General features: G+C 38.8%; 1 protein-coding gene across 1 annotated transcript; it reads right to left on the bottom strand.

The window, feature by feature from the left end:
• Nucleotides 1-7,108: 7,108 nt before the first annotated feature.
• Nucleotides 7,109-7,735, bottom strand: LOC137732876 (uncharacterized). The gene has a single exon (XM_068472133.1). The coding sequence runs from the start codon at nt 7,733-7,735 to the stop codon at nt 7,109-7,111; it is 627 nt and encodes a 208-aa protein (XP_068328234.1).
• Between the last annotated feature and the right edge of the window lie 19,346 nt (nt 7,736-27,081).

Here is a 27,081-nt window from a genome sequence, read left to right as displayed (position 1 = left end):
GATTAACAGCGAAGGAGATGTCGGGTCTAATGCATTGAGCCTAGTACAATAAAGCACCAATTGCACTTAGGTATGGAACTTTAGGCTCCAAAATCTCTTCCTCATCCTCCTTTGGATGGAAGGGATCTCGTTTAGCATCTAGAGTCTGAGCGACCACAGGAGTACTCGAAGGCTTTGCTTTATCCTTATTAAAATGTCGTAACACCTTTTGGGTGTAGTTCGATCGATGTACTATGATTCCATCTGAACAATCTGAATAATGCTCGATCTCCAGGCCGAGACAATATCAAGTTTTCCCAAAATCTTTCATCTCAAATTCCGATTTCAAGTGAGCGGCAATTTCCTCAAGCTTTGCAGGAGTTCCGATGAGGTTCATGTCGTCGACAAAAACTACGAAGATTGCAAATCCTGAATGTGACTTCTTTACGAACACACATGGACATTGTTCATTGTTGACATAACCTTGACTTGTCAAATATTCACTCAAACGATTATACCACATCCACCCAGATTGTTTCAATCTGTAGAGTGACCTCCTCAATCTAATTGAGAAAGTGTTCCATGGTCTAGAACAATTTGAACCAATTAATGGAAGTCCTTCTGGAACTTTCATGTACATTTATGTATCTAGATCCATATAGAGATATGCAGTTACCACGTCCATAAGCTGCATATTCAGTTTTTCAGAAACTACTAAACTGATAAGGTAGCAAAACGTTATGACGTCCATTACAGGGGAATACGTCCCCTCATAATCCATCCCAAGGCGTTGAGAGAAGCCTTGCGTTACAAGACGTGCATTGTATCTCACTATTTCATTATTCTAGTTACGCTTCTTCATGAAAACCCACTTATAGCCCATAGGCTTCACATGTGGTGGAGTATGAGCTACAAGCCCAAACACCTTCGAGTTTGACTTGGATTGCTTGTTTCCAGTTTGACCAATCAGTTCTACATCGACTTCATCAACGAAGCATGGTTCAATGTCATCGCTAAGCGTGATGTCGGAAACAATGGTATATGCGAATGCATCATCGACAATCATCTTATTATGATTCCAAACCTCATCCAATACTGCGTAAAGGACCGAAATTTCATGTTTCTCAAGAGGCCAGTATGTCTCATCTAAGACATCACCATAATCTAGAATAACCTCATGCGTTGGAACACATGAGTAAGCAATGGTTGGATTCAGACTAGGGTCATTAGTTTGTGTTGTTTTCTTCTTCTGGGGTTGTGAATCCTTTGAACCAAGGGGTCTACCATGCTTTAGGGTGAAAGCAGGTGATTGGCTAGCCACCAATGTACCAAGCAGCGTGGGAGGCGTGGCCGCCCCGCTTTTGGGGATGGTCTGGCCTTCCAAGGCAGTCTTACAGTGTACGTTAAATACGTCCATCCTTACAGGTGCATTTACAGCAGGTATATGTGATCTTGTCACCTTTGCTAGGTCAATAAAAACATCTGGCATGCTTTGAGTGATGCTCTGAAAATTTAGAATACATCGCACTTTAGTTTCAAACTAAGGGGTGCAGAGATCTAAATGAGACACAGTGGGAGTAATCCACGACAATTCGCAGCATTCTACAGGAACGTTAGTGATTTTATCTCCTCCCAACGATGGGAAGACTCTCTCATCAAAGTGACAATCTGCAAAACATGCGGTAAAGAGATCTCCTATCAAGGGCTATAAGTAGCGAATAATTGATGGCATAACTGAAATAGATTCCCATTTTTCTTTGAGGACCCATTTTGGTATTATTGGTAGATAATTGTGCACCTAACCAAACGTAAATGCGAGATGTCAAGCTCGTATCTAGTAACAAACTATAACTGTGAATGAGGTTGGGTAGCAGTGGGCCTCAAGCAGACCAACATAGCTGTGTGCAATATTACATAGCCCCAGGTAGATACTGACAAATTGGTTCGCATAACCAAAGTCTGAGCTATCGTTTGAAGGCGATCTATGAAAGCTTCTGCTAGACCATTTTGGATATGAACATGGGGTACAAGATGTTCAAATTCAATCCCAACAGACATGCAATAATCGTCAAAGGTCCGTGACATAAACTTTCCAGCATTATCCAGTCGAATTGACTTAATCGGATAATCAGGGTGGTAAGCCCTAAGCTTAATAATTTTGAGCTAGGAGTTTCACAAATGCAACATTGCGTGTGGACAATAAGCAGACATGTGACCATCGCGTCAATCCATTAAGCAACACCATGAAATATCTAAATGGTCCGCATGTTAGTCAAATAGATCCACAAATATCCCCTTGAATCCTCTGAAGAAACTTAGAGGGGTTGTGAATAATCTTTGTAAGTGAGGGTTGAATGTTCAACTTCCCCAAGGAGCATGCTTTGCAAAGTGGATGGCCGAGATAAGATTTCAAGTAATGCCCATGTGATGCTTTGAAGATACGGTGCATTATATCTCGTCCGGGGTGTCCCATTCGATCATGCCAAAGTAGGAGAGTGCTCTGGAACTCAGCCATAGGGCCGGCCACATGATAAGTTTCTACGAATCGAATAGTTGTTGTATACAACCCACTCGGGAGACGTTCCAGCTTCTCGTGAATACTTTTCTGGTCATATTCGTAAAAAGTGATACAAAGAAATTCAGAACCATTCTCTTCAGTTGTTTCAACATGATATTGATTATCTCGAATATCTCTAAAGCTCAGCAATGTTCTTCCGAAATGTGGAGAATAGAATGCCTCTTTAATGATTAATTTAGTACCATTGGACAACATAATGCAAACATTTCTGTATCCTTCTATTAGGTTGGATGGGCCTGAGAGGATTGTTAGAGGTGCATTTTTAGGTATGAAGTTAGTAAAATAGTGTTTCTCATGCAATATGGTGTGTGTGGTGGCATTATCAGCCAGATAACTAATTTATCCACTAGTCATACCTAGAAATAAATTAATTGAATCGGTCACATGCATAAATATAATTCCATTTATTCAATTAATCAATTTGAGAAATAATATCCAAAAAATAATTATCCATATTTCAAAACAAACCAAAACCAAATAAATAATTCCAAAGACTTAGAAAAATTGTTCAAAAATTAAACCATAGTCCTACAATTTAGGGGGTTGGGTTTCGATTGGAAACATAAAATTTTATTCTTCCATGGGAGCTAATCCCACCTGAAAATTTGAAACCTCTAGAGTTGTAGTAGTATATTCGGGAAGTTCTACAAGCACAAAGTTAGTCTCATGACAGGAATAATACTTGGCAATAGCCTCAGGGCTAGCTTGGCAATCACATGACCAATGATCCTTTGATCCACAAAGATAGCACACGTCCAATTCAGCAGAAGCTGAATGAATGGTAGCTTTTCCCTTGTTCTTAAAGTTTGTGGCCTTATGGGCAAGGGGTTGGCACTTCTGGGTCAAATTTCTTCCCTTGGGTAGGCCTCTGTTTTATTAACCTTGGGCCCATGGTGGGGCTTGCAGCCCATTTCCATAGCCATGACGGGATTTCCGTCGGTTGTGGCTACTAGAATTGGTCACATGCACTTTAGGTGAAGTGTTCGAGCCATTGGATCGAGCTTGATGATTTTTCATCAAAAGCTGGTTCTGTTTTTCAGCGAGAAGTAAAATATATATGAAATCAAAAAATTTGGTGAACTTTCGTGCCCTATATTGTTGCTGCGGGACAATATTGGTGGCACTGAAGGTCAAATAGGTATTCTCTAGGAGATCATGTTCAGTTAAGTCCTCGTTACAGAACTTAAGCAGTGATCGGATTCTACAAACTTCAAAGTGGTATTCATTCACAGATATAAAGTCTTTGAAACATAAATGATGCCAGTTGTGTCTTGCTTCAAGCAAGTAAATGTCTTTCTGGGGATCGAAGCAATTGGCCAGAGCGAACCAGAGGGTACGTGGATCCTCCTTTATGAGGTACTCGATTTGCAATGCATTATGGATATGCCTGCAGATGAAGAGCATAGCAGTAGCTTTCTGAGCTTTGTCGACGAGTTTATCATTGGTAGGTTCCTCGATAGTAGCTTTAAGACACTTTGCAATAAGATGAAGCTTCACGTCTTGAACCCACTTCAGGTAGTTTCTTCCAGAGACTTTTAGAGCTGTGAAATCGAGCTTGTTCAAGTACGACATGTCCCTAAAACGGAGGGTACAACAAAACGTGGCTAGTCGTATGGAAAACCATATATATATATATATATATATATATATATATATATCGTAGAACATTCGGGTTCTATAGACATGTATTGGTTTAATTTAAGCATGAAAGCTACGGGTTTCAAGGGCACTAAATTCAAAACTACAGGTTTGATTTAGCTATGAACATTTAGTTTATATATAGGGGTACCTGTAAGAACACATAACACAATATATAGTAAAATGTAGTGGATTTGTGGCTTGCATCAGGAACCTAAGTGTGAGTGCTTCTGGACTACAAACGATAGTCAACGGTTCAATGAAACGAAATAATTTATTGAATCATTAATTGCCAAAAGTGAGCTTCAAGCTAATAATTTTGGATTAATCGTCAGATTAATAGACTGCTGGTCACTTTAATTAATTCAATAGATTGGACCATATAGGATCGATTGTAGAAGCAATAATTATTATAACATTTAAGTTAAAATTATAGAGAAAGCCAAAAATAGCATTGGGTTTGAAAAACCAAAGCCTAATATCGGTGGGCTTGGGTGCCATGAGTAGGGCAAGGCCTTAAAAGGGCTTAGTGGGCCACAGGTTGCTGTGGGCCAGCGCAAATCATGGTTGTAGGCCATGTGCTGGGATTTGGGATAAGCCCTGTAGTGCAGGGGAACACGGGCCCAGCTCGGAAGCTAACCATAGGTGCGCGCAAACCCAATTGCGAGCTGGCTTCGAGTTTGGGCTTGGGTGCGAGAAGCCTAGTCAAGAGACTGGCTTTGGTTTTGGGCCAGTGCGCGAAGCCTACTAGGCTTGTTGTGTTAGAAACTACAAATTGAATAGTGTTGAAGTGTGACCAATGAAGAATTGTGTTTTGAAATACCCTATTAAAGTTCCAACAGAAAACAAACACTATGTAACATCAATACTGACAGTTGCACTATCTACACCATAGGGATAGACGCTCAATAAAGTTATTGATATAAATTAATAATGCACGCCCAATCAACAAGTGACTTGTTCTTACCCATATGAACCTACTTCATGGGATCTCCATTCACATAGGTTGGGTTACCATCACTCTTGATCCATGTTAAAGGCATACGTCTCATCCCCCTCGAATAATCATCATTAATATTTAGCTTAGTGGATTTGTCAGAGGATATACAAGATCCAATTTTGACCTCAAAATAATTATATCAAATACATTGCATAAGCCATTCCGCTTAAACTTTCATAGCTATGATATCACACACAATGAACCGACTAGTCTCTTCCGCAAATAGTGAGATATCTCAAACCAAACAAAATGGCCTCTTCAACAAAGGGATATCACAATAATAAACTCAAACAAAATTGGTCTCTTCCATATAAAATGGGATATAACAAAAAGGTTGTTAAGCCTCAAATAAATATATTTTCCAACGAGTGTCAACTCATGTTCCAACCCAAAGTGAACTTGCATATCCATTTAAGATATCTCTCCCAAACATGACATCTCAACATAATATGGCATTTGCACGTATAACATTACCATAAACTGTTTAATAAAAATTACCACTCATTTCTAATTAATATAAACAATACCTCAAAATATTTGACATTCAGTATATGCCTCTGCAATGGTCGATGGAACTTTTTGGTACACTTGCCCAAATCCTTTACATTTCACCAGCTGAGTGTTAGTATCATAGTGGCCACACTTAATTTTCATACCAAAATTGATGAGGACAAAACTATTTCCAAACGCATTCAAGATAAATCTAATGCCATGCATATGAACAAAATTTCAAGGCAGACATGTTTGCCAGGGTCACTATCAAATCTAAATCATATGTTTTATAGAAACTTATAGATAATTAGCATACACCCACATTTTCAAGTATGTCAAAATTTATCCAGTATACCGGGTTCTCCTCCAACCCCAACAATTTTGAATGATGTCCTGAAATTTACTCGAACAAACTCATTAGTGATTACATCTAAAAGATGTATAGCTCATTTATAATACTCATAATCACACGGTACAAAGCTTCAACTTAATTCCTCCAAGAAAAATTGAGATGGAGAGACCCCACAATTTTAAAGTTGCAAATTTAAATGTCAATGTTGTTTCTTAATTAAATTGTATTGACATTGTGGAAAACAATATATAGCTATAAAGACCAATGAGGAAATGCAAATTAATCAATTGAAAATGTAACTTGTATTATTCTCTTAACCCCATTACTAGAAAATAAGAAAGAGAAGATACAAATTAATTATATCAAGTGCTTATACATATGGTAAATAAAAAAAATTTATATTCATATATAGCTAGGCTATCAATACATATAGACTTAGATAAACTTGACCTCTTCTGTAAAGGGAGATACACAATGGTATTTTCCATGAATAATAGAAAATTTCAAACATGTTTAGGCGACTTAATTAGCCTCAACTCTTCAACTTGCATGTCACACATAAGTTATTAATCAAGACTACCTCTTATGTGTTTTGTACCCAGAATATAACTTTTCTAATGCCTTATGCTGAGATGTACCCCCACATTTTTCTAGTATGTCACCATTTAAAAAAGACTTTTCAGTGACTGTCCACCCCCACAGGTTATAAAATAATAATTTGCAAGTATTCAACATATATCTCATAGATATTACATCACGTTAGTAAATGTCAAACCACGAGTAAATATTATAAGTAAGCAGTAATAGCCAATTAGTAATGGCAAGTTATCATAACTCGTATGTAATAATTAAGATAGCCTTTTTGATGATTGTTGTATACTGAATACAAAACGAGACTAAATGGTGATGGAGACTACACCACTTGCTAGGACTAAAGCCTGACATAAATTCATAAATCTGCAACAAAATTCTTCAAGGCATGTATCAAAATAATACCAAACTCCAAAGTGATTAAAGTATCTACAACGTTTGTATTTTTTATTTTTTTTTTGTCAAAAAGTAGACTTTATTAGATGCGAATAGAAATGTTTACATCTTCTACTAAAATATTAAATAAAAACTCTGGACCCAAGACATCCCACCGGAAAGCACCTCCATGTGAGGCAACATATGAGGCAAAAGTATGAGCAGCGGCATTTCCATTCCGCTTCACAAACATAAACCTCACACTTCTTAGCTGAGTTACCAGCAATCCAATATCATAAATAAAACGTTCCAAAGTAGCATCAATTGCATATTCCTTATTGATCATTCGAATGAGCATCAGGGAGTCGGATTCAACCCCCACATTTTGACAACCCATCTCAATACATATTTGAACTGCAGCACGTATGGCAGCAGCTTCTGCCATTGCTGCCGAGCTAAACAGCAACCCACCCACCCCTCCCGCTGCAATCAACATCCCTGCAAAATCGCGCAAAACCCAACCATAGCCTCCTTTACCAGTCTTACCACACCAAGCCCGATCAAAATTAATTTTAAGGACACCAAATATTGGCCTTCTCCACCTGATCGGCTGACTCGTAAAGTTCTCTGCCAGATCCAACTCCCTCACGTCAGCTTCGTTCCCCCTCAACACCTTGAGCAACTCGAAACTCCAATATTTGTTTCCTGCAAAGATCCTCTTGTCTATCATTGTCACGAAAACGTATGCAAAGACCCCTCCAATATTTCCTGAAGTCTCGTCCAACAAAAGCCCTCATATCCAGCTGCAAAGAACAGCAGTACCAAAGCACCCTACTAAAAGCACACTCAAAGAACAAATGGTGTTCCGTCTCTTCCGCCTCCCCACACATCAAACAGCCACTATCCACATGCATCTGCCGATGAATCAAATTCACCCTCACCGCTAAAGAATTATTGCAACAGCGCCACACACAAAGAATTTAAGCTTATTTGGTACAGGTAATCTCCAAATATCCTTCCAACAATCATCACTATCATCCATTTGACCACACCCCCCCCCCCCCCCCCCCAGGGTCCCCATCCTCCCAAGCTCCCCATTAGCCTGCATTTCCATAGCCACTCCGTACCCCGTTCGAACAGTGTAAACACCATTTGACGAGTAGTGCCAAATCAACCTATCGCTACACCCTGCAAGACTAATAGGCAATCCCAAGATAATCGTACTTTCCTCCTCATCAAAATATGTCCGCACCAAAGTAGTCTTCCAAGTCCCCCTCACCGGTTCAATCAAATCCGCCACCCTCACCGTGATCTAAAGGTATGAGGTCTTGGAAGCCAACGTTCATGTCTAGTTCGAATACGCAGACCATCCCCCACCCTCCATCGTAATCCTCTTTCCAAAAGATCTCCTCCCAACCGTTGCCTCCAAAAATGGTCGATCCGGAAAATATTTAGCCTTTAACGTGTGTCCCAATGAAGTGTCGGGATTAACTAAAAGATGCCACCCAATCTTTGCTAAGTAAGCTAGGTTAAAAGCCACTAAATCCCTAAACCCGAGCCCACTTGTCTTCTTACTTCGCTTCATTTTCTGCCATGAAACCCAATGCATACCACCTTTGTCCTTATTTCCCCTCCACCAAAATTTACCAATAGCAGATTCCAGTTCCCTTGAATATTAGTACATATGGCAAGTTTCCTTTGTTGTTGCCGCAAACACTTTTCCCCAAAATAAATGGAAATTTTCTCTCTGTTAATAACCTATCCAGATGCCTCTGCATAACACTGTAACACCTCCATCACCTCATGAACCTCGGCCTCCTAGGCCCTACAAAAAATAACCGCATCATCTACAAAGAGTAAATGAGATAAAGGCATCGCACCTGGTGCCACTCGGACCCCATGTAAAGATCCCCGCTCCTCCCTCCTCCGTAATAATGCCAAAAATCCCTCAGCACAAATTAAGAACAAGAATGGAGACATAGGGTCCCCTTGCCTTAACCCTCTCTGAGGTTGAATAAATCCAGTGGATGCTCCATTAATTGATAGGAGCATATTTATGCGACTTTGTTATCTTATTTTGTTAATTTCCATTTATTTTGGTAATTTGTGTTATTTTCGTATTATTGTAGGGCCAATTGGTAAAGATGACAATAAATGGCAAAATGGAGTAATTTGGAGCAGTTTTGGACTTGGATTGGATAGCATGCGTGGAGAGCATATGGGCTGGACGTTTTTGGTGTTTAAATGGTGCTAGACATGTGCTAAAATCTAGAGAAATTAAAGTTGAGGCTTGGTAGACAAGGAATTACACAAGAAAGAGGAATCCTAGTTGGAGAGGAACATTATCTTATCCAACCTTATCCAAACTTTTTTAAGTTTCAATGTTTATTTTAGATTGTTTTTCAGTTATGATGAACATGTGTAACTAAATTTTTTTTTAGCTAGAGGTGAATTTGAAGCCATGATCATATATTTTATATAAATTGAGTACATCCAGTCATTGTTTCATAAAACATGAATGCGATTTACTTATCTGTTTTATAGAAAACTTATTCTTGTATGTTTATTAAGGATGCATACTTAGTTTGCATGCAGGGATTTGATGCTAGAATAAAAGGGAATTTCACCTAATCACTATGAACTTATATTTGCAAGTAGTAAAAGTACCTAGTCATGATTGAGTTAAGTAAATTCTTGGCAAGAGTATCATGCTTTTCATAGTTATGAATGCTTTGTCAATACTTATGATTTTTACAGAACTTAATGATCTTTGAGATGTATCTTTATCATGATTTTTATAGTTAGGGAACTTGAAAGAATAATTTGGTTGCGTCGCTAAGTCCAATTCAATGAACTTAGGAAAATATGAGAATTAATTAGTGCAATTCACAGTTAATTTGGGGCATTGTCATTCATGGTTTATAGAAATAATAATTGGAAATCGATTTGTATGCATATGTTTCATGTGTGAAGAAGAATCCTCTAGCTAGCTTTTCACCCATATTCCCTTTACAACTCAATTTAATTGCTGCTATTTACTTTTGCTTCTTAAAATTCGTCAAAAATCCCCCTCAATTCTTATTTTGTGTTAGTCTAGTTTAGTTTTTAGTTTTTAAGTTTAACTTGTGTTGATTAGCATCCCTCCTAATCCCCAGCCTAGAACGATCCCTACTTGCTCATACTACAATTGTCTAAATTATAGGGTTTAATTTGTCTGCTAGTTTATACCACATCAAATTTTGGCGCAGTTGCTGGGGATTAGTAAAATTGCTAATCGCTCTGTTTTTTTATTTTACTTTTGATATTTGATTTAGTTTCATTTCTTTGATTTCAGGTACTAGAGAAGCAAGACATGGCAATTGCTAATCTTCAAGCACAAATGGCGAATCTTACATCTCTTATGTCACAGTATATCAAAAGGTCCCGACTGCAAAGAGTTGGTACATTTGGTGTGGCCTATAGGCAAGGATATCAAACTAATCAACATCCTCAATTAATTGAGAATGGAGGTTGGGATAATGTCAATGCTTGGGGTTATCTTGGCCATAATCAATCAAGGAACAACTTGTTTTCCAACACTTACAATCCAGGTGGGAGTGATCATTCAAATTTTATGTGGAGGGAACCTCAACAAGTTCAACAAGAAGGATTATGATAAAATTCTTCAAACACTAACTTCTTTGACTCAGCTTTTGCTCAAGCACTTCAACTACCAGATCACCCAAGTCCCTCGAGCGGCAAATAGTCATGCAAACGCTTTGGCTCGCCTCGCCTAAGCAGTGGAAGACAAGATTGGGAGAAAAATTCATGTCGAATTGTTGGCAGCACCAAGCACCGTGGTCGCAGAAGTGTGCAACTTGCAACAAGGGGATAGTTGGATCACCCCGATTTATAAATTCCTTGCTTATGGCACCCTCTTAAATGATAAAGTCCAAGCTAAGCAGATTCAATACAACTCTACCCGCTACCTGATCATTAATGACCAACTTTACGAGCGAGGTTTTAACCTACCATACTTATAGTGCCTCACACTTGCAGAAGCGGAAATTGTCCTTCGAGAAATACATGAAGGTGTTTGCAGAGATCATGCTGGATCTTGATCCCTAGCACACAAGGCTTTTCGCCAAGGATATTACTGGACAACACTCCACCAAGGTGCCATCAGAATATCCCGCTCATGTGATAAGTGTCAACGCTATGCAACTATTCCTCACTCTCCTCCTGAGCCCCTCACTCCTATGATCAGCCCTTGGCCTTCATCCATGGGGACTTGATTTGATCAGCCCAATGCCTGCAGGGAAGGGCAAGGTCCGCTATGCAACCGTTGCAGTTGACTACTTCACAAAGTGGGCCGAAGTAGAACACTTGGCAACCATTACCGAGGCCAAAATAGAAGATTTCGCATGGAATAACATCCTTTGCAGATTTGGCATTCCCAATGCGCTTGTCACAGACAATGGGCGACAGTTCAACAACAAGAAGTTCAGGATGTTTTGTTCTAAGTTCAACATCAACTTATGTTTTGCCTCCCCAGCTTATCCCCAGTCTAACGGACGGATTGAGGCCATCAACAAAATAATCAAGTGCACTCTGAAAACCAACTTGGACAAGGCTAAAGGTTGTTGGCCAGAATTCGTACCCCAAGTTCTATGGTCATATCGCACTTCATATAGGACTTCAACAAGAGAAACTCTATTCTCACTTACCTTTGGTACAAAGCAGTTGTCCCAGTTGAGCTTAAGTAAGCAACATTTCGAGTCCAAAACTACATGCAAAGTGAAAATGACAAACAACTCACCCTCAACTTGGATCTAGTCAAGGAACACAGAAACCAAGCTCACTTGAGGAATCTCACTTACAAGCAGCGCATCTCCAACTACTATGACTCAAGAGTCAAACTTCGTCTTTCAAAGTGGGGGACTGGGTATTGAAGAAAATATTACTCTGCGACAAAGTCCCGAGCGAAGACACGCTTAGCCCAAATTGGGATGGACCATTTGAAGTTATTGGCATCAGTTGCCCTGGCTCTTACATGCTCAGGAGCTCCGATGGCAAGACCTTTGGCCATCCATGGAACCCTGATCACTTGAAGTACTATTGCAAGTAGACTCACACTATACAAGTGTTGAACTACGGCCATTCAGCATCTTATGTAATGAAGGCCATTTAGCATCAATTCAATAAAGAGGTGATTTAGACAACTTGGTCCTAACTCTCTTACATCCCTATCACTGAAACGCTCAGGTTTGAAGCTTCAACACGAATGCTTACAACATGACTTATATCCAAACAAGGGATCTATTCAAACATAGCCAAACATTTATCAATGATAGTACAAATACTTGGCAATTAACATCAAAGCGCACAATACAAGGTCATAAACATACATAAACAAAAAACCCTCAGGCTTACAACATGGCACATGCCACACAAACAATAAACTAGTACATTCAGAATACATGCAGAAAAAGAGGGCACTATGAGTCATCCTTATATGATGCCGAACCCTTGACAATATCACTCTGTGTTTCAACCCCATCGCCATCACCACCATCCTCGGCATCTCCAGAACCATCCTCACTCTCCCGAAACTGTTCACCGACACTAGCCTCATTATCAGAGTCATCCTCACTACTAGGATCAATTGCGAGGACGAAGGCTTCACCTCTTTATCGGCATTCATCCATCTCATCATGGTACTTTCTTATAATGCTTCCATTATCATAATGCTCAAGGACGACCATCCATTTCTTTTCTCAAAATTAGTTGCCCGGATGCAGTGAGGTATAAAGGCATTGTGAAAGGCCTGGGAACCTAAGTACTCTTGAAAGGTAGCGTCCCTCTTAGTTAGGATACTCCTCTTTAGATCAGAAACTTCAACCAAGGCACTATCCAACTCCCCTTTAACCTTGGAAACTTCGAGGATAGTTGTCTCCCACTATTTCCCAGTCCCCTCCAGTTGTTTCTTGAGCTTCACGTTTTCACCATTTCGCCTCTTCGAACTCTCAAATTGTTGATCTTTGAGGCGGATGGCCTCAGCCAAAGCTTTGCTCGTTTTTCTGGCATCATTCACAAGCTGGTTATTCTCTTTAAACTTTGCCTTGTACCGCTCGACCTCTCGTAATCTATCGTCGTACTCAATCATGACCTACATAACAAGATGATCGTCACTATCAAGAAAAAGAGGGAAGAAAATAAAGAAATGATAGAATAACACTTACATAAGAAGATAGCCTCATCATCCGGTCACGATCTAATTCGTTCTCATCTAGCGGCTCGCCAAGCTCATCAATAGTGGATCGACGTCTTACCAGGCAATTATTGACATACCTAAAACTACTTGGTTGCATGACAACCTTCAAATCCTTCCAATGGATGATGCCAACCTCTTCCTTATACTTCCTTTTACGGCCAGAGCTAGGGTCAACTTCTTGGTCAGTGGACTCCATGGTTGAAGGAAAGATGTGATCAATGGTAAAAAGAGGAGGCAACAATCGTCTCTCCTCCCCTGCAACTATGGCAGTAGCACACCCGATAGCCTCAGCTTCAGCTTTCTTTGAGGTAGTAATCTTGAGGACCTTCTCTTGTGACTTAGGTCTAGGGGCTGGCCTCACCCGGTGTTTACGAGCTCCCTTGTGAAACAAAATGTCGTCTACGAGAACTAACATGGGTGATTTCCCTTTCTTGGTGCTAATCCCCCTTTTCTTGCTCACTTTCTCCACAAAACAAGAAAAATCAAAGTAAAGAATGCAACTTTGTAAAAGAAAGAGGGGGCGAAATGAAGGTTACAACTTACTTTCTCGTCTCTGGCACTCCGACACTTGGGGCTGGTTTCGAAACAAAGGTCTTAGCTTGCCCAAATTTCTATCCTCATTAGGCACCCTTAACACCTTCTCTACATCAGTCAACTCCAATCTGGACAATGTCTCGCGTTACAGCATGAAGGAAAATGTTAGACACAAGAAGAAATCACAACAAATAGCAAACAATGCGAACAATGGATACATTACAACTTACAATCTGGAAGTGAGTAAGAACACGTCGCTCATGCGTGACACCCCTAACATGCTTCCAATTATTATAAAGAAAGCACCAACGATTTTGCAAATGCAGTATGCCTTTTTCTTACCAAAGACAATACGCTTTCTCTCACTCCAACATGCACACTCGGAATACCCAGGGCACGCTTTCACCAGGCGCATCTTATAGCAGTAGTGCCACTGATGGAAGGAAGGCTCACCTAACCCATATTCCATCTAAATTATATAAAACCCAATCAAGGTATCCCAAAAATCAGGATTAAGCTGCCCAGGCGCATATCCAATAAAAGATAGCACCTGTTGCAACCACGAGTGCAAAGGCAGCTTCACCCCTAAGGTCAATAATATTTGGTTACAAAACATAACATAACCCGTGGGGGGCTCAGAGGGCAATTCTTCATGATGTACTAAACGCATTCCTACACTGCGGGGGATACTACATGACTGCCTTAGGGCCTCAAGCTGCTTTTCGCTATCTAACAAGTTTTTCTCTAAATGGTCCACTGTGAACTCAAAGCGAAATATGGGTATGGCGTAAAAAACAACCCCCTCACCCACTGACATAAAGGAGGAAGAACCAATATTGGCTAAGGTTTGACAATTACGAAGATCATCCAACGTTTCTTTTGTACAAGACCCCAACAAAGGCCCTAAAGACTCCAACATTGCAAGCTCAAACCTAGAGCTAGAGCTAGGGGAGCCCTCATCACTAGGACTTCCAGACTCTGACATCTACAACAAACAGAAACAAACTCTATCACTACATGAAAGATCGCAACATAAGGAAGTTCCTAGGGCATGAAGAAAAGCTCAACCAGTTCATCATGTTCTCAACCAAATACATGAACATTTAAACAATTCAACAGGAATGAAAGCATGCGATTTAGTGGAGAAGACTACTGACCTGAAGATGGTGCAAAGCAATGCCAGAATCTCTCTCAACTAGAGAACACTGTGTCTTCCAAAATTACTACAAAATAAGCAAATGAAGGCAAGGTAAAGAGTGGAAACTTATCCTTCTTATATAAGTTCAACAGGACCAAAGAAATTCAAAATTCAAATTCAAACCATGAGAAAGCCCCACATGGAAAGTCCTCAAACTTCCACACAAGCTAGGGAGTTTCAAACTTAAAATTTTCAGTTCCCCCACTTCGACAAAAAAAAAAAAAAATCCAAAAAAGAAAAAAAAAATCCAAAAAAAAAAAAAAAAATTGTGTGAACATTGCAAGTTCACCAATGGAAGACAACTACAAATCTCAAAAGCTTCACACACTCTTGATCAAGATAGTGTGAAGCAAAACCAATTTATGGTGCCAACAAAAGCTTCAACAAATGAAGGGCAACAACAAATGCAAAAGCCTCACACACTCTTGATCAAGATAGTGTGAAGCAAAATCAATTTATGATGACCAACACAAAGCTTCAACACAAAAGCTTTACCTACAAAGCTTCAACATCAAACAAAGCTTCATCAATGGAGAGCAACTACAATTCTCAAAAGCTTCACACACTCTTGATCAAGATAGTGTGAAGCAAAATCAATTTATGGTGCCCAACAAAAGCTTCACCTACAAAGCTTCAACATCAAACAAAGCTTCATCAATGGAGAGCAACAACAATTCTCAAAAACTTTACACACTCTTGATCAAGATAGTGTGAAGCAAAATCAATTTATGGTGCCTAACAAAAGCTTCACCTACGAAGCTTCAACACAAAAGCTTCAACACCAAAGCTTCACCTACAAAGCTTCAACACAAAAGCTTCAACACCAAAGCTTCACCTACAAAGTTTCAATACAAAAGCTTCAACACAAAAGCTTCACCTACAAAGCTGCTTCAACACAAAAGCTTCAACACAAAAGTTTCACCTACAAAGCTTCAATACAAAAGCTTCACTTACAAAGCTTGAACATCAAAGCTTCACCTATTTAATAAAATAAAAAAATTTCAAAAATTCAAAAATTCGAAAAAAAAAATTTCGAAAATTTGAAAGTTCAAAAAAAATAAAAAAAAAATAAAAAAAAATAAAAAAAAGAAAGAAAGAAAGAAAGAAAGGGGCCTATGCCTCCCCTTCTTTGGGCCTAACAACTTTCATACCAAATATATATGAAGGAGGAGTTTTGGGCAACCACTTAGAAAGGAAACTGGCGAAGTCTTGTTTGGAAAATTGGCTACTAGCAAGACACCTCATTCGTCAACTCCCTTAACCGGAGACTTGGGGGACTCCTACCATATGCTACTGCACCATGGTACTCAGAAGGATCACGACTACTCAGTGACTTAGATCTTTCAAGACCCAAACCGAGAAGCTTTCCTCACTCGGGAAATTAGGGGAACACTGTTTTAACCTATAGGATCCATCCACGAAGCTTCATCAAGCAAACTTTAACAAAAGAAAAAATTCAAAGAACTTAGTGAAGGATGCCTTAGTGTATTTAACGCAACACGTTGAATGAAGTAAAGTTTATTTATTGATATCCTCGATAAATTACAAATGCGTGCATACACATGAATCAAAACAAACAAACAGGAGGGGGCCTTCACAAAGGTTGCTCAAGAAAAGTCTCAGTACTCGGCAAAGCCTCAGAAATAGAAGGCACCGGAAAGTGGTCATTCGGAGCCTCAGTACTGGGCAGAACCTAAGAAAGAGAAGGCACCGAAGGTTGAACATTTGGAGCTTCAGTACGTGGTATAGCCCCAGAGGACGAAGGCAATAAATGCCTTTCGAACAAACTCACAAACCTCTGATGATCATTTAAAATCTGACCCTCGGATTCCTGTAACTGGTCAAGCTGTCTCTTCATGGTTGTAGCATAGTTATGTGCAAGCATGTGCAACTGTTTATTCTCATGCTTAAGCCCTATGATCTCCTATTTGAGACTTATCACTTTAGCTGCCAACGATTCAACTTGGCGGGTTCGAGCAAATAGGCGTTGGGCCATATTAGACACAGAACCCGCACACTGAACACTGAAAGCCAGAGAATCCTTAACAGCCAACTCATTGGACCGTTTGGAAAGGAGTCTGTTGTCTTTGGGAGTGAGAAATTCTTGGCTACCACCGCAGCGGTCATATCATTTTTCATCGTAGAGTCCCCAATAATAAGGGGACCAGTAGGAGATAAGAAGGATGGGCGCCATATGTTATCCTGAGGAGACATGGCTACCTCTTCCACAGCATTCAAGTCCAAACGACGGTCAGACGGGCTAGACATTCTTAGAAAAGATGAAGAAAAAAAAAGGTACAGTAAGTCTCAGAAGTACGAAAATAAAGGAAGAATTCCTACAAGCAGTAACTTTCTGAACTTACTTCTTGAACACAATTGGTGCCCCTATAAAAGAAAGGGCAATAGAGCTGTTTGTTCAAAAATCAAAGAGGCACCACTCTTCGAATTTCAAGAAGCAGATTTCCCCGAGTAAGATTTATTAGTAATCTTCACACGCGACATCAGTTCCTCGGAAACCAAGAATAACTTTGCCAAAGAACTCTGACAAAGTTAAGACGCGTAAATTTTGAAAGTCCAGCTACCCTATTATTACCCACAAGGGTAAAGGAACAACACCATTGCTTGATAATTGGAAAATCCTTATGTGTGTCAACCTCCGTGCACCGTGGCAAAGCAGACTTGCAAAAATGCCCAACCTTTCTTCACATCTAAGAAAGCACTCCCAACAAGATTGCTTGCTCAGAAATCGAAGAGGCACCGCTCTCCTAATCTCGAGAACTAGATCCCTAACAAGATTGCCTGTTCAGAAATCAAAGAGGTTCCCCGAACTTCGAGAGCCAAATTTCCTTAGATAAAATTTGTCCACAATCCTCACACGCAACATCAGCTTTCTGGATACCACAGACCACTTTTTCAAAGTGCTTTGATAAAGTTAAAACACGTGAATCTTGTAGCGGCCACTACGTTGCTTCGACCAAGAAGGGTAAAGGAACAACATTACTACTCGCTGTTGGGACAATTCCTATATATGTCGACCTCTATCCTCCACAGCCTGGCAGACCTGCCAAAAAATGCTCAGCCCTTCCTCACATCCGAAAGGGTACTCCCAATCTAGCCTCTCGAAATACTCCGTTTTCTTCTCCCTTGATAATACCTCTACTGACCAGCCACATCAAAGCAAGAATATCTCATATCATCAGGGTTGAAAGCAAGAGTACTCAATATCATGCTTTTTCCCTCTCTTTTCCCTTGCCCTTCCTTTTACCTGCATGATAAGGAGAAAGAATGCAATCAGTCGGAACCTAAAATCAAACTTCCGATCTGGGATTGATTGCTTGGAACCTTTGCCTGGTTGCTTGCCTAGCATTGCTCTCGAGTACTCATCCTCAACTGCTGTCAAGGTCATGAACTCATTCGGCACATACCTTAGAACAGTTGGTACGATATTGGCTTTTTACACTGAAGCTGCCTGATAGGAGCATATTCATGCGACTTAAATGGCTTGTTCTCGTGCATTTACGTTATGTTTCTTTAGTTATTTTAGTACTTTAAGCTATTTTCGTGTGTTTGTAGGTCCAAAGGGCTAAAGGAGCAAAAAGATGCATTTTGGAGACTTTTGGAGCACTTTTGGGCTAAGGATGGATAGCTTATGCTTGGAGCCAAAATGTTGGACGAAATTGAAGACCTAATTGAAGACCAAAGTGTTGGAACCTTGTTCCCTTTAGTTTTAGGACATTTAAACCTTTCCTATATCCTTAGTCGTGCATAACATTCCAACATTCCACTCCTTCATTTCAGCCACACTCCCACATATCATTACTTATCATTCACCACTTATCATTCACCACTTATCATATCATACACTTATCATTCATTTATCATATCATTCACTTATCATATCATACACTTAATTAATTAACCCACATTTACATCTTAAACATTCAAATTCCCATTCACACATCAAAATCTGCCAATGTCGTGAGTTCCCATTGCATTTCCAGCTTTGCACATGCATTCACTCACCACAAACAAGTCACATGCATTCATCAACATATCTAGCTGTCATTCACATGCATTTCATTCATCATTTCCACCCCCACATGTCCCTTTAATCATTCAAACATACACTCCCATTAATTAAACCATTCAGCCACATTTTCACCAACAACAAGCCCATGCCGTGAGTTCCCTATATTTCCAGCATATTCACATGCATTCCATCCTTTAAAACAACCCACATGCACTTTAATCATTCAATCACACATCACCCATTCCCCTTTGCCGTGCAAAACATGCACATTCATTCACCTTTCTCCCAAAACCGTGCATATCATTCCCCTCACTCTTTGTTTATTTCAGCCACATATCCAACTCACATGCAATCTCTTTAATTAATTCAACCTAGCTTTAATTCACATGCACATCCAACACACCATTCACCCTAGTTCTAATCAGCCAACCCGTGCATTACTCATTCAATCAAGCACTCCACATGCACAAACCTCTCATTGCCGTGGCTACCCATCCCAATTCCAGCTTTCACATGCTTTCACATGCATTTTCAGATTGTTCCCTTGCACATGCAGCCACATATTCATTGCACATGCATTTCCAACCCACATGCATCCTTTAATCATTCAAACATGCAGCCACATTCCCTCCTAGCTGTCATGTTCCCCTCATTTCACCTATAAATAAGCATCCATTGCATTCATTTTAACACACTTCTTCCATTTCAGAATGTAGACATCAAACTCCTTTGTGCCATGCCATCCCTTACAATCCAAACACCATCCTTCCATTTTCACCACTACCCAAACCATTCACACCATCAAACTATCCTTAGACCTTGTGCTACAACGAAGAGGAAGAGAAGAGTGCCTAAACGTTCATACAATTCAAGTTTGAGTTGTTGGAATGTTTAGGTGTTTCTTTGATTTCAATGTTTAATTTCAATACTCTTTGTTTTGTACGAATGAGGAATGGAAGAGAAGAGGGCCTAAACGTTCATACAATTCAAGTTTGAGTTGTTGGAATGTTTAGGTGTTTCTTTGATTCTCTTTGTTTTGTACCATGAGGTACTAAACCCCCCTTGGCTAGGGGGGATTTGAAATAAATGTTTATGCTTGCATTTTGATTTGATTACTTCTAATTGCGTTTCATAAGTTGTGGATTCAATTTGTTTAACCGTTTGATTGATAACTTATTTATGTATGTTTATTGAGAGTGCACGCTTAATTTTCATGCATGAATATGACGCTAGAATATAAGTGAGTTTCACCTAATCGTTATGAACTTATATTCACAAGTAGTGGAGGTTGCTTATAAACAATCGCGTTAAATGAATTCTTGGCACGAGTTTCATGCTCATCATAGTAACGAATGCCTCGTCAACACTTATAGTTTTCATAATGCTTAATGATCTTTGATTGTATCTTTATTGTGCTGTTCACGTAAAGGACTTTTGGAGAATGTAGTGAATTGCGTTGCGCTAACCCATCCAATTCATTAACTTAAGGAAAACTTGACGGTTAATTTAAGCGGACCTAATTGACCCGGGGTGATGAGTTTCATAATTTATTGAAATGCAATTGGAAATCTTTTTATTATGCAAGTATAACATGTATGGAGATGAACCCTCTAGCTAGCTTCAATCCATTCAATATCATCACATTCATCTTTACATTCTGTTTTGTTTCCAAGTTTCTGTTTTAGTTTTAAATTCGTCAAAACCAATCCCCCATTTATTTTAAAGTGTTAGATTAGTTAGAATTACATTTAGTTTGAGTTTTTAAGAGTCTTGAGTCAAGTTACAACTTAATTTCGTCCAAATTTGTGTTTATACTCAAAACTGCCCAGAAAGTGGTTTTTAGGCAGATTTGAGTGAGTTTGTGCTGTTTTGAGTCTTTTAGTTTGCTTGAGTGTTTTAAAGTTTAGTTTTGCATTCTTTGAGTCTAGTATAGTGTTTTATATTGTGTTTTTACGTTTTTGAGTCAAATCCAAGTGATTAACAATCCCTCCTAATCCCCGGTCCAGAACGATCCCTACTTATACATATACTACAATTGACAAAAAGAGGGTTTAATTTGTGTGCGTATAATTCTCGCATCACTGCCAAGCATGGATGAGTCGCTGGGAAGTAGTGCTTTGAAGGACCATTTAAATAAAAAGGTTGCGCACCATTTCTACTATAGAAGAGATTGAAGCAGAAGGTTCAACGACGAGCTAGAACATATCACCACAGCATAATGCCCTTCCTGTAGAACCTCACAATCCAGACGGAGAAGTCTAAGTCAAATCCAAACTCAGTATCGTTGCTCTAATTAAAGAGATCGAGAAGCCTCAACAGCCTTTTGCTAGCACCATCATCAAAGAACAAAGCCTCGTGAGACCACATCCACTACTTTGTCAAAAAGCAGAAGTATCCCATATCATCAAGATCGAACATACTCTAGATTTGACGGACTTGTTTTGACCCTCAAATTCTGGAGTTGACTCGCTCCTTTGGAGGAAACTAGGAAACCCTCCAGCCCAGTTCAAGAATACACCTGTGGAAAGTCAACAAGTACAACAAAGCACGTGCCGATTCATCCATTACTTCTCAAAAAATAAGAGTATCTCATATCATCTCTTCTCCCTATCCTTTTCTTTGTCCTTAGTGTTGAATGAGAGACAAGAAGAAGGAGAACAATCAACCAGAACTCGAGATCAAGCTTCCGATCTAAGGCTGATTGCTTAGAACTCTGATTGCTTACCTTGTCTGTCACCTCTTTCGGCAGATCTCCTCGCTTAGAGACTTGGGGGACTCCTACTATAGGGTTTGTATTGCACTTGACGAAGCCCAAAACTACAAGTAAGCTTCAAATGAAAATGATACATTACCTTGCGCATCAACATCAGCTAAAGATACCATTCCTGGATCGAGGAAAAGTATTTCCAGAGAAGAGGCCACATCTACCTATGGGGCAGAGGTAAGTGAAAATGGTGTCATGCTTCAGTACTTAGAAGTTTTGCGATTACTCAATGGCTTGGATCTTGCAAGTCCCCAACCGAAGAGCTTCCCTCAGTCGGCAACTTAGGGGAGCACTGTTTGTACCATACTTGACCAATCTCGAAACTACTGAGCACCGATCAATAGTATACCATCAAGGATCCACAAGAGTTTCCCTTCAACCAGGAGGCTAATCACAACATGACAAGTGTCAATATCAAAGACCAATTTCAGCGCAACACGTGTCGATATCAGAGGCCAATCACATCACGACACGTGTTAATGTCAGAACAAAGCTAGAAACTCTCTTCTATAAAAGAGGATCATTCTCCCACAATAATCCCTAATGTCATTTGTACTAAACTATTCACTAGAACTCACTAAAGGAGATCTTGAACCTATGTATTTGTGTAAACCCTTCACAACTAATGAGAACTCCTCTACTCCATGGACGTAGCCAATCTAGGTGAACCACGTACATCTTGTGCTGTTTGCTTCCCTGTCTCTATCCATTTACATACTTTTCCACACTAGTGACCAGAGTAATCTAGCGAAGTTCACAAACTTGACACTTTCTGTTGTACCAAAGTCCTCGCCGATTTTGTGCATCAACACACTTTCTCGTTACGACTCCGATTCGAGTCTAACTCACGTCAACGTACTCGTGATTTCAATCACAATTTAATTACGATAATGAGGAAGATAATTTAAAACTGCATATGTACATCCACGTCACTAAGCCATTGAGGGCATAATCATCACGTTACATACTCGAGGAGAAAATTATAATGAAAATTGGAATGGGTAGTCACATACAAAATACCAAATGTTCAAGGATATGTAAAATGAAGGGAGTTGCGTTTCAAGATTGAGCAACCTTGCACTTTTTTTTACCATAAAACCCTTCAATTTTGATCAATCACCAAGGGAGATGGTATTGGAATTTTGGCTTGATATATTGTCTTCAAAAGTTATAATGACGATGTTTTCATTAGGTTTTAATGTGTTTTATAATTTTTTAATTTCACTCTTTGTCGATAGTAAACTATAAAAATAAACAAATAAGTATAACTTAAATTTTTTTTAATTTATATAGAATAATAATACATTAATACATATTTAATATGTAAGATCCCACATCGCTCGGGGCAGGGGAGGTGACGTGCCTTATATGTATACGCCCACCTCCCTATAGTAAGACACGTTTTGGGTGGTAGCCAGGAACAAAACCATGAGGGCGTGGCCCAAAGCAGACAATATCTTACTATACAGACTGGGATGTGACAATTTGGTATCAAAGCCACTCCTCAGCCGGAATTGTGCTGACGAGGGCGTCGGGCCCCTATGGGGGGTGGATTGTAAGATCCCACATCGCCTAGGGGAGAGGGTGATGTGCCTTATATGTACATGCCCAACTCCCTATAGTAAGACACATTTTGGGTGGAAGCCCAAGAACAAAATCATGAAGTCGTGGCCCAAAGCGGACAATATCTTACTATGCTCGGACAATATCTTACTATGCTGACTGGGATGTGACATAATATACAATAAATATATATACACACATATGTATTTTATAGTAAGTTTTTTTAGTATAAAAAATTAAAATCAAAATAACTTTTTTCTTAATGTGTCTAAATGGGTTACCTACGTGTCACCTTCGAGTAAACCTGTTGAGGACCCATTAATAAAGGGTTCTTATCGTGTGAACCGTTAATGTCCCGATTAGTTATCGTGTTGAACCGAAACCCGTTATTTTCGTGTCGTTTACGTATCGTGTTAACGGGTCGTGTAAGAAATTGCCAAGTCTAATTTCCACCACCATGATTTATTTTTGTTTAATCTTTTCTTTTGCCCTTGGAAATTATTTGTAAAGATGGGTTACTTTTCTACTTGGCTGCTCTCATTTATCAATTACAGCTTTAATTATTCGTTTTGTTTTCAACACTGTAGACTAATTGAAAAGGATGTAGCGCAGTTTGGTAGCGCATTTGTTTTGGGTACAAAATGTCACAGGTTCAAATCCTATCATCCTTACCTATTACCTATCTTTTGAGCATTAATGAGAAATCAATTGAGATCAATTAATAAAATTGGACATATAAAATTAAATAACTATTTAATTTAATTTTTTTATAGTGTATATATATCACTGCTACAAAAGGACCTTATTGTGTCGGTGGTTGGTGTCGGTTTTATACAACATAGTGGCAGATAAGACATTTTTGGACACCCACTTAACATTGTGTCAGAATTACTGTCAGTTATAACCAACATAAATTGTCTATGTCGCTTATAACCGACATAAACTATTAATGTCACTTATAACCAACATAAATTTTAATATTTTTTAATTAGTGGTGTCGCATAAATTAAAAACTGTGTCGCTTGTAACCGACATAAAGTTAGTATCGGTTAAAAGAAGACTGGTGTCGCTTCCACCCCACACTAATGATTTTTTTTAATATTTTGAAAGCCGGTGTCGGTTGTAGCCAACATAGATTTTAATTTTTTAAAATATTTTGAAACATAACGTCGGTTTTAGATGATAGATTGGTGGGGTTTATATACCTTCCCCGTGTTTTCTTCTTCCTCTCTTGCATCTTTCTTATTTGTTCTTCCAATTTATAAACCCTCCCTCGTGTTTTCTTCTTCCTCTCTCACATCTTTCTTAATTGTTCTTCCAACTTCATTAATTCGTTCTTCTCCACAGTAAGTTTTTCTTGCTTCTAGTATTTTTATTTTCTCCTCTTATTTTTAATTTTTATTTACAATTTAATTTTGTAGGGATTTTAATTAAGCTAGTTGAGTACATAAAGAATTGATCAACGACGGAATTCTTCCATAATTCAGGTTTCTATCACTAAATTCCTTAATTTTTAAATTGTATAATACACAAGTTTATTTATTTAAAATTTTTAGTTTAAGTATTTAGATAAATTTCTACTATTTATGTTAAATTAATAAATATTTAGCCAAATTAATTAATTTTGTCACTTGAATTGTCATGAGAAAATGAAAATGAATATATTTATAAGCATTTATGTTAAATTAACAATATAAAATATAACATAAACTGATAATATTTAGTAATATATGAATATATTATGTTAAATTAATTTTTTGCACTCTAATTGTTATGAGGATATTCAAAACTTGAATTTAACAAACAATCAAGACTTGATGAGCAGAATTTTGATAACTTTTTGTTGTTATTTTAATTTGTTTCTATTACAATAGGTGTTGGAAATTAAAAGATTGCAATCGTGATAGAGTTTGAGGGTTGAAAGATAGAAATTGAAAATTCTAATAGTTTTGCCTACATGGTAGGGATTGAAAGATTGTCGGGATCTTAGTGTCAACGTAATATTTTACCCTCGTAAAGTGGTAAAACATGGACAAGAGTTGGTTGACGATACCCGAAATTTGGAAGCTTATACAGCTAGAATTAATATATTTTTGGATCAAGCGGTTGCATATGGTGTTGGCCCCAATAAGTTTAGATGTCCTTGAAAAAGATGTTGTAATCAATATACTTTTGTTATGAACACTATTGTTGAACATCTTATATTGTATGATATGGATAAAGATTATAAAAACGCTTAGTGGTGACATCATGGTGAGCCCAACATTGGAGAGCAAAATGTGGCAATTGGAGAAGAAGAAACATGAGATGAGGTGACTAGTATGCATGATTTTCTTAATGATATATTTGTCCAACCATTAACAGAAGAAGGTGTTGGTCCGTTTACTGAACCCCCTATTGGGGAAGGGCGTCCAAAAGAGGTGGAGACTTTTTTTAGGTTGCTTAAAGAGGCAAATCAATATTTGTGGGCAGGTTGTAAGGAGTTTAAGAAATTGGAAGCAGTTGTAAAACTATATCAGATCAAGTGTTGAGCGGGAATGCCAGCAGGATCTTCACCACTTTACTCGAGTTAATTAAAAGAATGTTGCTTGAAGGGGATTGTTTGCCTAAATCCTGTTATAAAGAAAAAAAACTTATAAATGACTTGGGCATGATGTATGTGAAGATTGATGCATGTCCCAATGATTGCATGATCTATTAGAAAGACACTTCAAAGTTAACCGTGTGCTCAGTTTATGGTAAATCAAGGTATAAAATAACCAACACAGAGGATAGCTCAAGGAAAAAAATCGTAGCTAAGGTTATGTGGTATTTTCCTTTAAAAGCACAATTGCAGCAATTTTTTATGTCAAAGCATATGGCTGAACATATGAGGTGGCACACAACTAAATTTCCTAAGGATGAGTTTATGAGGCATGATTTATGTTCTCTAGCATGGAAGCATTCAGATGATTTATATCCAGAGTTTGCGTCAGATATTCAAAACGTTCGATTAGGGTTGGGCAGTGATGGATTTAATCCTTTTGGGAAAATGAGGCATGACCATAGCACATGGCTCGTGGTGCTTTCTATTTACAATTTGTCGCCCTAGATGTGTATGAAGCAATTGAATTTGTTGTTGTCTCTGTTAATACCAGGATTGCGCAGTCCTAGTAAAGAGATTGATGTGTATATGCGCCCATTGATTGACTAGTTGAATGAGTTATGGGAGGTGGGCATTCCCACTTATGATGCATATACCAACCAAAATTTTATGATGAAGGATGTCGTCTTATGTACCATAAGTGATTTTTCGGGTTATGGAATGTTGTTAGGATGGAGTACACATAGCTTTAAAGCATGTTCCCATTGCATGCATGATACATAATCAATTTACTTGCCGGCAAGTCGTAAGATTTGTTATTTGGGGTATCGATGCTTTCTTGCAAATAATGTGACAACCTGTCCCGAATTATAATATATTTTGTCCTCGATAGCGTGGAAATGACTTTTATGCCCTAGAACGTTGAGTGTGTTGTGTGAATAAGCTTAGGGTTTGGGACCAATTCTTTTCCTTCCTAAATAGCTGGACCCAATTAGAAATTAAGATTTTTGTTTTATTTTGTTTGGTTGGCCAAACCTAGACCACACACACACACCCGTTGACCTCTCTTTCTCTCTCTCCCTTTCGGATTTTCTTCCATTTTCCATAAAACCCGTACGGTCATTCTCTCAAACCACTTCATCACTCATAG

Source organism: Pyrus communis, chromosome 4, assembly GCF_963583255.1.
Source record: "Pyrus communis chromosome 4, drPyrComm1.1, whole genome shotgun sequence".
In the NCBI taxonomy this organism is placed as follows: Eukaryota; Viridiplantae; Streptophyta; class Magnoliopsida; order Rosales; family Rosaceae; genus Pyrus; species Pyrus communis.
Note: the sequence above shows the minus strand (reverse complement) of the source record. Positions and strands in the feature narration are given on the sequence as shown.

Excerpts from the sequence above, each read along its gene's own strand:
- LOC137732876 (XM_068472133.1), bottom strand. The coding sequence starts at position 7,735 with ATGATAGACAAGAGGATCTTTGCAGGAAACAAATATTGGAGTTTCGAG.